This window comes from Fundulus heteroclitus, chromosome 12 (assembly GCF_011125445.2).
Source record: "Fundulus heteroclitus isolate FHET01 chromosome 12, MU-UCD_Fhet_4.1, whole genome shotgun sequence".
NCBI classification, from domain to species: Eukaryota; Metazoa; Chordata; class Actinopteri; order Cyprinodontiformes; family Fundulidae; genus Fundulus; species Fundulus heteroclitus.
Genome location: NC_046372.1, coordinates 18943279 through 18957349, shown reverse-complemented (window position 1 = coordinate 18957349; position 14071 = coordinate 18943279). Strand labels below are relative to the sequence as shown.

The 14071-nt window shown below is 37.8% G+C and overlaps 3 protein-coding genes and 1 long non-coding RNA gene across 11 annotated transcripts in view; 2 read left to right on the top strand and 2 right to left on the bottom strand.

Annotated features, from left to right (window-relative positions):
- Positions 1–400: 400 nt before the first annotated feature.
- LOC105920518 (nuclear factor 7, brain-like) overlaps positions 401–14071 on the bottom strand; it is a 24770-nt gene continuing 11099 nt past the window's right edge. For both annotated transcript variants that reach the window (XM_036144133.1, XM_036144134.1), the window contains one exon: positions 401–1626. In XM_036144133.1, coding sequence (XP_036000026.1) covers positions 1329–1626 — 298 coding nt within the window. In that variant the 3' untranslated portion in view covers positions 401–1328. The remainder of the gene's footprint in view (positions 1627–14071) is intronic.
- LOC118564857 lies at positions 3191–8478 on the bottom strand. Of its 5 annotated transcripts, none has more exons than XR_004932072.1 (6): positions 8056–8478; positions 7573–7794; positions 7036–7218; positions 6127–6276; positions 4571–4620; positions 3191–4487 (listed from the first exon to the last, which is right to left on the bottom strand). It is a non-coding gene; the product is annotated as an uncharacterized LOC118564857 (long non-coding RNA). The 5 variants fall into 5 exon arrangements; XR_004932071.1 differs by having other exon boundaries at positions 3191–3347; positions 4238–4620; positions 6135–6276; XR_004932070.1 differs by having other exon boundaries at positions 6135–6276; positions 8056–8477.
- Positions 4224–6864, top strand: LOC118564855. Of its 2 annotated transcripts, XM_036144137.1 has the most exons (5): positions 4224–4759; positions 5673–5859; positions 6078–6323; positions 6402–6573; positions 6668–6858. In XM_036144137.1, exons 1-5 carry the CDS (start codon positions 4244–4246, stop codon positions 6831–6833), a joined length of 1287 nt encoding a protein of 428 aa, XP_036000030.1. In that variant the 5' UTR covers positions 4224–4243; the 3' UTR covers positions 6834–6858. The 2 variants fall into 2 exon arrangements, with proteins under 2 accessions (XP_036000030.1, XP_036000029.1); XM_036144136.1 differs by having other exon boundaries at positions 6078–6573; positions 6668–6864.
- The window catches only part of LOC118564856, a 6239-nt gene continuing 3454 nt past the window's right edge, over positions 11287–14071 (top strand). The window contains exons 1-6 of one of the 2 annotated variants that reach the window (XM_036144138.1): positions 11287–11304; positions 11409–11502; positions 11644–11743; positions 12405–12661; positions 12763–12943; positions 13421–13548. In XM_036144138.1, coding sequence (XP_036000031.1) covers positions 11288–11304; positions 11409–11502; positions 11644–11743; positions 12405–12661; positions 12763–12943; positions 13421–13548 — 777 coding nt within the window. In that variant the 5' untranslated portion in view covers position 11287. The remainder of the gene's footprint in view (positions 11305–11408; positions 11503–11643; positions 11744–12404; positions 12662–12762; positions 12944–13420; positions 13549–14071) is intronic. The other variant, XM_036144139.1, reaches the window with a different exon arrangement.

The window sequence follows — 14071 nt, the reverse complement described above, 5'->3', positions numbered from 1 at the left end:
TTAGTTTTTATAAATACTTCAGTGGGTCTTTGTCCTTTCCGCCAGCTGTGGTTTTGGTCTGAAAACCTGTCATGAATGCAAAAAGGGAAAAGCAGGCGAACCTTTAGTCAGCTTTCCTGAAATATTACGGTTAATAGGGAGAAGTTACTTTATTCACATGGGGCCAGGTTTGTTTAGCTTTAACTACTGACTTAATGAAACAATCATTTAATAACAGCTTTTGGTATTTACTCAGGCTAGCGTTGTTATATAAAGAAATATTTAGGTGACCTTCAACATTTAACCATATTTATTCATAAAGCACTTTACAAGAACAAAAGTAAACAAAGTGTTGTACACATAAAACTGAAAATAACTAAAATAAAAATAGACAAAGAAAACACAGACAAGTTAAAATAGACAAACAAGATAATTGAAAATAGTAAAAAAAATAAAAAAAATAAAAATAGATGTGCAAAAGGTTTCCGCAAACATGTATTTTAAGAAAAGTCTTGAACTCTGAAAGAGAAGAGGCCTGCCTTACATCCAGTGGCAGAACAGTTAAGTGGCATAAAAAAGGCATTTTAAAAGCACAGCACGCTCCATGTTTTCTTGCTGAAGCAAAAATAATCATGTTCTGTATTTTCGGTTCTTGGAAGAAAGAAAAAAAATCAGAATTGCCCAAGACTGGAATCCGTGGGGAAGTAAAGTTAAGGAAGTAAATCTTTATTTATATGGCACATTTTAAGACGCATTATACCACAATGTGCTGTACAGGAGAAAACTAAAAACATGAAGCATCCACAGTTAAACAAATGTAATAATAAAAGGCTGAGTTTTAGAGTCCAACCTAAATCTAAAGGGTAAGAGCAGCCTCGACCCTTTTAGACTTTAGCTTCGTAGGTTTTAGCTTTGCACAAGCAGCATGCCTTGGTCACATGACCTTAGGGACGTACAGTTTTAAAAGATTAAAAGTAAGCTGAGACTTCAAAGAAAACCTGAAATTGTTATTGGCCGGTTAAAGTCTGACAAATACGTTCCTAAAAACATTTTTGACAGATATGATGTCGAAATGTGATGAAATGTAAGATGAATGTTTTGTCAATATAAAAAAATAAAAATAAAAAATCGCTCCCTTTGCATCACTAGATGTTGGCTTAAGCAGCTTTCATGATCCATACGTTTAAGGTGCTTTTGTTTTTGTGTTTCTATCACATCGTTAAAAAATCCTAAAATAGTGTTTTTTAAACCCAGATTATAGATGATTTAAAAAAAAATAGCAAATATTCTAAAAACCTGCTGAAATAAAACTATCCGGTAAAAGAAAATGAAACATGAAGACATGTGTGTCAGATCTCACCATCATCTGCTTCACGTATTTTGATCTCTGTCATTTTGGCATCAGCAGCTTCTCCCACGCTGAAATACGGGAAGAGTTTCTCAGTGAAAGTGTCTCTGTAAGTGTAGATGTGAGACATGTCTTCAGGGTCGTAGAAGGACACCTCCCCCCTGTCATAGTCCAGCTGGACTCTGATCTTCTGGAGATTCTTCTTCACCGAGATGGACTTACTGTCGCCGTCGGTGTATTTTCCATCTTCATAACACAAACACCAGATCCCAAACTGTGGTGTAACATCTCTCTCCCCGTTCACAGTAAATTCCACAGTGTTAAATATGCAGTGTCAAAGTACACTGACTATTTCAGAGTTATTGCAACAACAGCTGGAGTAAGATACCACCCAGTGTTGGTGAAAATATCCGTTGTTGAAATAGGCGGTGTGAAACGTACTCTGGAAAGCTCCGCCCACCTCCTCAGTCCAACAGAAATTTCAGCCAGCCATTTTCTTCATTCTTCATGTCAAGCGACTCCGGTAAGTTTTTTTTCTTATTCACTATCAAACGCATAATTTGTCCTTTCAACAGACGCTGAATTTCTAGAATTTCTGTAAATCATTGTTAACTGTGAACCTCGGCCGGTTTTAGTTCTTCAAATGCTGAATTTCAGAAGTCTAATGTCTGAGTCCACGTGCAAGTAGCATTATAAGCAGGCTAATTAACCCTAACATTAAATGGCAGTCAAGCTATCAAAAGTTAAGTTAATTTTGTCATTATAGCCTGGATGTTTGCTTGTGCATTACTTTGAGGTGTAAAATATTATTGTAAAATAGCGAGTATTGCTTGTGTAGGTGGGGTAGGTAGGGAGATGGCTAGCTAGCTAGCTAAAGTTCATTCTGAGCGGGGAAAAAAAAAACGAACCACTAGTGCTGTTTAAAAAAAAAAAAAAAAGGTAATGAAGAAGCAATGTTATCTTTATCATTGCAGGTTGTATTGACAGACATTGTCGTTTAAAGGTCAAATACAAAGGAGTGCGCCTAGAGCAGTTTTATTGTGTATGATGATAGACTATCGTTTTTTTATCTATGTGGCTGGTCGAAATCGCGTTAAAAATGCTACATGTAATAAAAATCGAGAGAGTTTCACAGTATGCTGCGCGCCTCCAGGATCCGAGAATCCGGCGAGAGCAGTCACGTGACGAAAACAGCTGTGACGTCACGGTAGTCAAACGTCCTCAAGCGGCTATCAAAAACCACTACTTCACGCATTGTTAAGTAGTCTAAAAGGATCGTTAAAAAGTCATTACAATGGTGTATTGTACTGCTGCCAATTGTAGAAATGGCTTTGGATCGGGAAAAGCAATGTTTAATTATCCGAAGGACCCGGTTTTGCTTCAAATTTGGATCCGAAAAGTAAATAGATTAGACAGACATCAACCGGACAATCTGTGGCGTCCAAGCCGATACAGCAAACTGTGTGCTGATCACTTCACGGCAGATTCTTTTGTCGTCAATCCTGATCTCGCAGCATCAATCGGATTCAATATATCAAAATTACAGCTTAAACCAGATGCCATTCCTACCCTGAAAATGGGGCACCCCGAGCCCACGGACACGGTGAAAAAACGTCGAACGTCGGCCTATGAAAAACGTCAACGAGCTGAGGTAAACATTAAAATATATAAATTTTAAAATTAAAAATATATATAAAAAAATCAAAATTAAATATATTAACATTAATATAGCTAGCAAGTATGTATTTGTTGAAGCTTTACCTTTCCATCAAGTCTCTACACCTGCTTTTCCATGCTAGAGAGAAAGAGGGGGTTGCTAGCAGGTTGCTAGTTCATCCCAGTGACAAATGCACACAAACACAATTAAGAGTAACCCGTTTATTTGGACTATGGGAAGAATCAGGAGTAGCTGATTTATTTTTATTATTTTGTCCTCCAGTTCTCCAGTTTTCTTGAACGTAACATTGCTGGTCAAGGACTGTAGGGCCGCCTTCTGGGGCTCGAGGTCCACGGACAGGTTCTACAGAAACAGAGAGATTAGATGTCAATTCATGTAGGCACTGCCAAATAAAGACAAACTTTTAAAACCAAATCCTTTGCGCAAGTATATATATATATATATATTTTTTTTTTTTTTTTTTTTATCCACTGTAATCTCTTCCATTACATATATTTCAGACAGTTAGCTGTGCTCTACAAGCTTATGAGGCAAGTGTATGTCAAATGGAGTCGTCGGATGATGCAGAGGCTTGCTATGAAACCGACATCTCAACGAATGCCAAGCCTAATGTGTCTTTTGAACTACCTCTGACCACCCATGCATGTGTACAGACAATGTCAACTGGAATGGTATGTAGGACTGGGTCCAATATAAATTTAAAAATTCCTTCCATAAAACTTAACTTTCTCTACAAAAGACTTGAGAATTAGAATTTTATAAATCCCGACCCAAAGATCTTTTGAAAACTTATTTTCAGAATTGTAAACATTTCATTTTTTATTAATTTTCAGAATAAAATGTCACAGACTGAAACAGTTGTGAAATGCACTAAATCATGTCAAACTCCAAAATCCTGGCATGTCACTCCAGTTGCCAAATGTCATCGTGGGACCCAAAGCCTGCTTTCAAGAGCAAAGGATTTTTCCTGCCAGGTTAAGCTCGGCAACTCGGTTGAAAAGAACTGTTCTTCAATGGAAGTGGATTTTTCAGACGACAGTAGTGCTGCTGCTGCTGATGATGATGATGGTGATTTAGACTACATTCCTGAGGAAGATGAAGACTCTGACCGAGATTTTGAAATGGAAATGAGCGATGAGTAAGTAAAAACATCAAATAACACAATGGATTAATTTAAAATTGTGATCATTAAATTTTGTATTTATCTTTTTTTGTTTAGAGAATATACTCACACCCCTATGAGAGAGAGGAAGTTCATAGTCTTCGAATCGTGTCTTCAGTCCCTCCTAGCCTTGTGTTTTTTATGTGGGAATGCCTGCAAAATAATATCTACAAAGGTATCGGGCACCATGGTGACCTTGACATCACAGTGTAGTGTTGACCCCTCTCATGTGAAGACCTGGAAAAGTCAGCCATCACATGGCACCATGCCACTTGGCAACTTACAGCTAGCCGCTTCCATAATGTTTAGTGGATGTAGTACTGTGAAGGCAGTCAATTGTTTTAAATTTATGAGGATTTCAACATTCTGCGTCAGTACTTATTATAACATACAGAAGGCATACCTTATTCCAGCTGTGAATAGTCTCTGGTCCAAAAAGCAAGAGCTGCTCATCTGTGATGTCAAAAAAAAGAGCAAAGTCAGATTAGGTGGAGATGCCAGATGCTGCTCACCAGGGCACACTGCCAAGTACGGTAGCTACTCCCTTATGGACATGGACACCTCCAAAGTGTTGGACATGCAGCTTGTACAGGTAAGGTTGTGCTGTTAAAATACCCAGATTCTTATTTGATACCATGGTTTTTGTGAGTAAACCAACATCTGAGTCCACAAAAGTTAAAGGTATACTATGCAACCGGGGTTGATTTTCCAGCGAGGCTCCCCCCAGAGGGTGAAAGTAAAAGTGCACTGTCGTAAAGATGCTCAGCTGTTCTGGTTCCTCCGTCAAGCCAGGCGCGGTTGTTTTGAGCTTAGCAGACAGGCGAACGCAACGAAAAGTGGAAAAAACAGTAGTACAAACAATGACTAACACAGTTAAGGTATGAACATCAAGCTTCCCGCAGCGCTATCTTGGTGAGGCGGCTGCCTCGCCAAGCTGCGGCCTCGCCAGTTTTATTTAATTATTATTATTATTATTATTATGTTTTTATGTTGGCGAGACGCTACCGCCACCGCCTCGCCAAGCCGCAGCCTCGGCCCCCGCGGTAGCGACTCGCCAACTTAAAAAAATAAAATAAAATAATAATAATAACAATAATAATAAAACTCGATATGCTTGCATGTTTATTTGACGTTAACACGCGGTTCTTTGTTGTTGCTTTCGCGCGTGCATATAGTGAATGGCAGGGCAAAAACACATGGAGTTCTCACCGTAAAGCGAGACTACTGTGTGTGCGGGCCGTGAGCTCTTGCAATTGCAAGTGCGGTATTTCCCCCACAGACCCCCAGGGCGGCCGAGAAAACCTTTGTTCGACCTGAAATGACTCATTTAATCATCCAAAACGGTATGGAACACATTAATTAACTGAAAAATGTTGCATAGTATGCCTTTAACAAACAATATATATTGGATTTAGTGAACGTCATGTTAGCGTGGTTTTTAATTGAGTACTCTCTCAATTACAGGATTATAGATTAACTAATATTATACTTAACCATTTTTTCAGTGTACAGAAGTGAAAAACTCATACGCAATGGAGTTGGAAGGCCTAAAGAGGTCACTTCAATTCCTAGAAGATGCTGGAGTCACTGTTACTGACTTGACAACAGACCGTCATTCCAGTGTTAAAAAGTTTATGCGCGAGATTTATCCATCAATTAATCACTGGTTTGATGCCTGGCATATAGCAAAAGGTAGGCAGAATGGCTTGAATTATATCAATCATGGCAAAAAAAAGTAGGTAAATGTTTACAAAGATATATATATATATATATATATATATATATATATATATATATATATATATATATATATATATATATATATATATATATATATATATAGTTATGTAAGGTTAGAAATATGGATATTATATATGGATAATTATATAATACACATTTACATCTTCCAGGTATTACAAAAAAGCTTGACGCATCATCAAAGAAAAAGTTATGTCACACCATCTCACCGTGGATCCACAGCATCTCCAACCATGTATATTGGTGTGGGGCAAGCAGTGATGGAAATGCTGAGCTGGTTGTGGCCAAGTGGAAGTCGGTGATGAACCACATTGTAGACATCCACGAACACCCATTTGAGAACTTTCCAACCTGTGCACATGATGAGTTGGTAGAGGACAGAGAGTGGATTGCAGAAGGTGAAAAATTATTTTCAGCTTTCTCAAAAGTCAATCTCCTAAGGGCTTTTCATAATACTTCCTTCACAATCACTGCAGGTTCAAGGGCCCATGTTGAGGTGAAATCAATTGTCACTAACCGTACTCTGCTTGCCGACATTGGTAAATTGTCACCTCATGTGCAGACGTCAAGTGTTGAAAGCTACCACAAGGTGGTGTGCTTCTTTGCACCAAAGTTCTTGCACTTCTTCTACCACAGTATGAATGCCAGGTAGGTTGCTTAAATCCTGAATGAATAATAACTTAACTGACATATTGTCATCCTAATTCCAAGTATTATTTCATCATGAAAATTTCTGTTACAGATTGATGCTTGCCATTCTCCATTTCAATGAGAATTCCAACAGACAGCAGGCTAAGAACAAAGCTGGAAAAGAAATGTGGCAGCTCTCATTTCCAAAGGCAAAAAAAGGAGAACCAGTAGCCAAACAAGTTAAAGTCCCTTGTACTTATGGTGTGTACTTGGTATAATGTTCAATTTCACACTTGGCTTTTCAACTTTCATGCATGAAATGCTTATTGTTTCTATTTCAGCATACATTGATAAGTTGTTGGATGAAGTAATGGCTCGTCGGGAGGCCATACCTTCTTATGAAGTTGCAAGGCAAGATTTAGAAGCCCAAATTGCTCCTGAATACGTGAAAGACCAATATGACAAGGTCGATAAACTCACAGTTGTGGCAACTAGGAAGTCGAGGTTCACACAGTTGGGTATTTAAAACCAGTGTAGTCTGCTGACTCCCAGGTCTCTCTTATTTTATTTACTGCACAGGATGGAAGAACTTTCCTATTTCCTTTTCCAATGCGTCCCCAAATCCATCTGATCATTCTTCTATATGCAATGTACCTGTAAATCCTAAAATAGAAAGAAAATATGATGCAAAAAGTGTTTAGACCTGTAATAAAATTTCAAAATTATTGTAATGCTGTTTTAAACTATAGGCTCTACTTAAGTGATATGTTCTGAATGCAATTGATGTTATATTTGTTTGCTAAGTACATGTAAATGATTGTTTTTGTGTTTTACTAAAGCAATGTAGTTATATTTCAATGTTTCTTGCTGTTTCTAAATAAAATATATAGGCCTATGGTGCAGAAACAACTGCATTTAATTTACAGTAAAATAACTACATCACAGGTGCATACAGTGTAGGACTAGAATTTAGCACTAATACATGTATTTTCAATAAACAATTTTTCAACTACTTACTCGTTTACTGGTTCATCATTTCCAAGAGGACCATGTCCCTCCAAAAATTCAACAAAAGATGCCTTGAGGACATACTGGTTGAGGCAGTTTCCCTGAAAGCCTTCATGTAAGGTTATACATTGCAGCCCAGCTGACTCGACTTCCTGATCAACAAGGTGCGTTTCTGTGCAGCACTTGCATTCATCCACTGTGGGCATAATCACACAGTTGCCACATTTGCACCTGTAAAATATAAACAATCCCGATTCATAATCACCCACCTAAAAATATGAATTAGTAATGGTCAAATGGCTAATGTTAGTTTTTGTCTACTATGCCTACAGTACGAGGTTGCTTAAAAATTCAAATCAAAAACACGAAAGAAGTAGCTTAGCATTAGCATCAATTTGAATTTAATTAGACATAAAAGTAATTAAATCGACATCACTCTCAGAGGGGTCACTACTCGAAAGTAAAAAAAAATCGTAGAATCAAAAAACATACCAGTCAGTATTTGTCAGTCGATGGGAACGGTCGCCAATATCCTCTTCACTGGCAGATTCTGAGTCGGACGACGACGTTGTCGGCCCTACTAGCGTGGTCATCATCGCTACTCCTACTTTCTCCACTTTCCTCGGTGTTGTCCCGTAATTCACGCCTAACTAACGGCTCAAACGCATATGGCTGGACACAGCACTCCTCGTTTTTAACATTAAGTTGGCTCGCTTCGTATTCGTCCTCGTTTAAACATACAAACTCCATCGCAAAGGTGAAAAAATACTGACACGCTATGTAAAATGACCGCTTCCCGACTACCTCCTAACTAGTGTGACGTCACGGAATTCTACAGCGGCTCCTCGTGGGTCACGTGACTGAATGAGGAATTTTGCGTTGTCTGCTATTTCAGTGAATTATTTTGTGCTATAAACAAAAAAAAAGTTAGAAATTTTTTTTTTTTTCACTTGTGATGTTTTTAATTTTGTACATACTATAAAATGAGAAACTATAAGTATGTGGTTTTCTATTTGAACTTTAAATGTGTTGGAAATATGGCTTGGATTTTCTAAAGATATATAAGATTACACTAATCGTCTGTATCGAGATTCAAAGTTTCCCTCCTTGTCTCATGGCTACCGCTAATGATAGCTTACCCTAACACGCAAGGTTCACGGCTCTGTGTGTGTGTGTGTGTGTGTGGGGGGGGGGGTACGGTTGTATTTATAGAAATTTGGTTGTTTATTTATTTAAATACGTATTTCAGAACGGTCAGAAAAGCTTCCCGGTCCAGATAGCTAACAAGCTAGCGGCAGTGGTGATGCGCGCTCGTCATATATCCCTCCGCCTCAAAACGCGCTGGAGCTGATGTAGGAGCCGAGTAGCCTCGTGAGACCATCCTGATCTCGCGAGCTTTCAAGGTTTCACTCGCAGATCAGTCTGGCTACCCTCCGTTGAAGAAGCCGTTCACTAAACGAACGTCCAATCAGCGTTGGCTTTGAGGCGGGTTGAGGTGTGACGCAACGGGAAGTGCGACAGTTCAGTCTAAAGAATATGGCGGCTTCAGCCGATGAAACTAGCGTTAGCGTGGCTATCGAGCAAGTTTTATCGGAATTACATAGTATTTCTCTGCTGAGCTAACGAGCCTTTACCTGCAGCAGCAAGAGTAGCTTGGCTTGTGGTTGTGTTTTCGTCGTCGCTCGTAACAGAGCGACGAGGAATCTGATTGGTTTATTTGGCCCGTCTATCACCAACATAGGCCAATCAGCTAACCAGTATTTTCGCCCCTTCCCAAAATTACTTCAACGGAAGGTTTCCAGATGGATATGCGGAGCAAATCTATCTGGCGGAGTCAGGTAAGGAGCCGAGGGAGTAAAGACAGGAAGAGAAGCTCTGCCCATATTTTCTGCAGTTTACAGTTACAATGACCGGTGATAACTGCTGAAAGTAGATTACGAGGTGCAGATCACCATTTCGGGCAGAGATTGGTTCTAAAGATGAGTTTTTACACAATAATAACATTGCAGAAACCCAACCCAAAAACCATATAATGTTTATTAATTTGTCTTTTTTTATCTCTAACATGTAAAATTAGTATTTTAAATGTAAATGCTTAATACCATTTCTATCTTTTTGTTAAAATGCAACAAAATATTTCAGCATGAAATATTTATTTATTTATACATTTGTTTACACATTGTTTAAATATCAGGGAGTTCTTAATGATTTAGCCATTATTGGCCAGATTTTAATATTTTATGGTACCAGGATGTTTTCATTCAAATTCTTTTGTACAAGTATGTTTTTTTTTCTTCTTTCTTTCCAGTCATTTATTGCAAAATCGCATACTAAAATGCCCAAATACTAAAGCCATACTAAAATGGCTTTTACACTTTAAGACATAAAAAGATAAAATGTGAGTTTAATTTGCGATTTTTCTCGAGTTGAATATTGAAATAAGCAATTAATCTCGATTAAAATTAATATCGTTTGACAACACTAAATTATACGTAATAATTATACTTTATTGGACAGTATTCACCTCATAAAAAGTGGCCTAGCTTCTGGCCTGTTCTGATGAAATGCATGAGATTCTAATGTATCTCAAATTTGAGAGAATGCAGTGTATATAGTTTTTTATTGCGATAATGAGCACACAAACCTTACCCATGAATTATGCTAACTGTTTTTTTTTTCTGCAGGGAACATGCTGCTTAAAACAAAACTTGGTGATGTCCAAAAGTTTGTTAGAATAACAGAGCCAAATCTTAAAGAATTTTTGGTTGCAGGTAAGAAACTGATATTGTGGAATTAAGATTTGCACAAGGAGCTTTAAATGCTAATAATTACTAGATTTAGCTGTTTTAAAATGATATACTATAATATTATTGCCGAATGATTGAAAATTATATGGTCTTAGATTTTGGAATTGATCAACAACTTTTGTGTTTCCCTTTCTAGTCACACCCTTAAAAGTTGTTAAGATTAAGGCATTAGTGAAATGTTATAATCAATGGTTTTCCTGTTTTTACAAGCTGTTGTGTCCATTTTGTAGCATTTGCAAAGTTTGGTGTCCCAGCTGTAACAGAAGGTGTGAAAGTTGTCGACAGTTCAGGGACTGAGTTGGATGAAGATGTTTTTGAGGATGTGGTAATGAATCCCTCAACTGGGGTGTTGACCATCAAATATGACTCAGGTTTGTCTCTAATCTATATTATTTAAAGGATGGGTTGTCTTATGAAGATTGTGATTATTAGAAGTGACCGGTTAATTTATTTCCATTTCTCAATTCATGATTAGAATCTGTCTCAAAAGTAGCCTCTCCTGAGGCGTCCCAACCATCATCCCTCAATTCTTGGGACTCTGAGGACACAGACATCATTCCTGATAGTCCCTCCAGAAAACGCCAGAGGCTGGATGCGGAAGCTAAGCATGTAAGAGTTTTTATAATATTTACATGGTTTGAAGAACTTGTTGAGCCTGTCACTGTCTGGAGGGAGTTTCTCTCTCCAGTGTTTGCTCTTTTGGTGCAGCATAGAATAGAGAATCTCTTTATTGTCTCACAATGGGGAAATGACCAGTTGCGACATATTCCTAATGTGTTGAATTCTTTTGTGTTGTGTTTCCAGTTGGTGGAATCAGTTCTTACCAACAAACCGGGTGGGGAACGTATAATAAATGAATACAGCCGAACCAAGTCCTTGACAGATGAAACCAGACGGAAAATGGTTAACAAGCTGACATGACTGAAAAGAATGGGTAATCTGCTAACAGTGTTTTTGTTTTAGCTTGGAGATTAATTTCAAATCAAAATGAAATCCAGTTAATATAACTGCAAACTCCTTTCTTCTTCAACTTTGCAGTACATCCCCACCCAGGCAGGTGAAAGAAATGTACGCCAGAGGAATAGTGTCCTTATTCCCCTACCTCAGTGACCCATTCTCTAAGAATGGCTATGTGAGTTGCAAACAATAATGCTTGTAGTAAGGTTAAATGCTGTGTTGAGAAAACTGGAATCATATTAGACCCTGTTGTTTCACTTCTATATGCTATTAATGAATGTCTTTCTCTTTTTTGTTTATCCTTTCACCCTACAAGGAGCACTATTATGATGGGGAGAGTGGAACTGGGTACTTGGCCTGGAGGATTAAAACTATTCAGAGAAGCACTGCTAAAGATAGGCGATCCTCGTTTGGAGGTAATGGAAAAATTTATGGAACGAAACACAGCTTTAAAAACTCTTAAAATGTCTAAAATCCAATCATTTTAAATTCAAGGCATAAAATGTCTAAAACTATTTTAAAATCTCATAAAATTAGTGAATACTGTTTTGAAAGGTCTTGATATATTAATGTTCAGTTTTTTTCTAGTTAGGTTAAGCATCTTGTATTCCAATGTGAAAGAGCTGTAAAAAAATATATATATACTTTGCAAGTAATTCCTGGCCTCCAAATTTCCTTTAAGCCTTTTGTACTTTTTTTCCAGTATGGTTGTGGAATGGGCCTTACATTGTATTCATTATGTTCTTAAAAATCTTAAATTTGGCTTGTTGAAACAGTAGCAGGATTGGTTACTGCATTTGTTGCACACAATGCTTCTAAGTATTTTTTTCTTTGGGTCCAACTACACCCTTTAATTCCTCTGACTTTGTTAATAGGCTGGCATGGCAAGTTCTGGGTGATTCAAAAGACTAGACATGCATTTTGAACCATGTTCAATGTATGAAATCATAGGAATAATCATAAATTGTGAATCTAGCTTCTACTTTTGTGTAGACTACCTCTTTAAAAATTGCCCAGGTTTTTACAAATGTTTTTGATATCTGTATGTATAATACTGTATTTCCCAATGTTATGTAGAATCAGCCAAAGGATCCTCTGAAGATGTGTCTGGAGGACCAACTGTCAGACGAGAGTCCGAGTTTGTTCCAGAGACTGCCCTAACTGAAGAAGAGTGCAACGAAGCAATCTCACTGATGAAACATTCAGCGGATGAGGACATCGTCAAGAAGAAAATGAAACTGACGTTTGAGCATCGCCGCAACATGGTCCTTGACCCACAGCAGTCAAGCAACATACTGTCCGAATTTCCACGTTTTAAAGACATCAAAGGCTTGGTAATTATCTATCACCCTTTAACTTTTTTTTTTTTTTTTTTTTTTTTTTTTTTTACCCGTCAGATAATTGAAATTGTCACCCAACATTACCCCCATCCCAGGTTGAACAGGATTTCATTCAGATGTTTGGAGAGGGTATCTCAAGCAAGCTTCTGGAGAGGTGGCCGGTCATGTTCAAGAAAAAAATCATCCAACAGTGCAGAAAGCTTCCATCCACAAGTGAGCTTGAAGAACTCTTGTTGGCAGCTGATCCACCCGAGAATGGCACTGAAGTTGACTTTGGTAAGCTGATTGTTCTTGTTCTTCTTTCGCACTCATATACTTGAGATATTTCATTGTAATTATTTTAATATTATCTAAATATTTACTTAACAGTATACTTAAAGCTGGATCTGTGATAAATTTAGGAGGAAATATTAAGCTAAACTTCAAAAGTACTGAAGGGTTAATCCTATGTTGTGAGTTTTTTTATATCTTGTGAGGATATAAAAAAGAAAATGCTACTGCCAGTGCAGAGCTAACATTTGCATTTCACTGGATTATAAAGACCAGTCTCATAGAATGTTCCTTTGTGGCATATTTGGCTCACAATTTCTGCCATTCTGAGGTGTGAGAAGTGAACTAATTTCCTGCACTTTTTGGGACACCCCACCTTTAGCATTAGAGTGGTCAAAATGTGTGAGCCATGTCCCAATTAGGTTCCCACAAGGTCTGCATAACTGATGGGTATTGAAATTGAACACACAATTGTTGTTACAGGTTGGGACAGTGACCTTTCGTCAGTGTTATTGCTGCTACACCTGATTCCACCTTCTGCTCAGGGTCGGAAGAGACCAGGAAAGGTTTCCGCATCCCAGGCAGAGAAGCATCTGGTGGTCTTCAAGAAGGTTTGTATTTTTGGAGGTTATTGAGAGAAAAATCTTATAATTAGGGCTGGACAACGATTAAAATCTTTAATCACAATTAACTGCATAATTTGTGTTATTAATCATGATTATTCGCATTGTATGCACAAACTCCAAGAATTAATTCAAAAGTAGTGTAGAAAGCACATTTCATGTTCTGCTGCCAAATGAAAGAAACTGTTGTAAGATTTGTAGCGTAAACCCTTAACATCAGCACTTATCAGTAACACATTTAGTGTTAATCTCAACTTAAACATGTAAAATAAAAAAAATACCAATAATTAAAGCTTATTGCCACTGACAGGAAATTCTCTTTATGGGGGGGAAAACATTTTTAACAACAAAATCCTAACAAACAGGCAATTTCTGAGGTAACAGCAGGGAGCAGCATTACCATTTTATGTTCAATACCAAAGCGTGAAGCACAAAAAAGGTCTACAGTAGCTGTCTGGAAGAACTTTCAACTAAAAATGGAAATTTAAAAGCTCTGTGACTTCCCCATGTC

What these genes read in the sequence shown, in the direction of transcription:
- LOC118564855 (XM_036144136.1), top strand. Translation starts at nt 4,244, where the DNA reads ATGAGAGAGAGGAAGTTCATAGTCTTCGAATCGTGTCTTCAGTCCCTC. An exon ending in TGGACATGCAGCTTGTACAG is followed by an intron (nt 4,760 to 5,672) that starts GTAAGGTTGTGC and finishes CCATTTTTTCAG; the next exon opens with TGTACAGAAGTGAAAAACTC. An exon ending in TACCACAGTATGAATGCCAG is followed by an intron (nt 6,574 to 6,667) that starts GTAGGTTGCTTA and finishes TTTCTGTTACAG; the next exon opens with ATTGATGCTTGCCATTCTCC.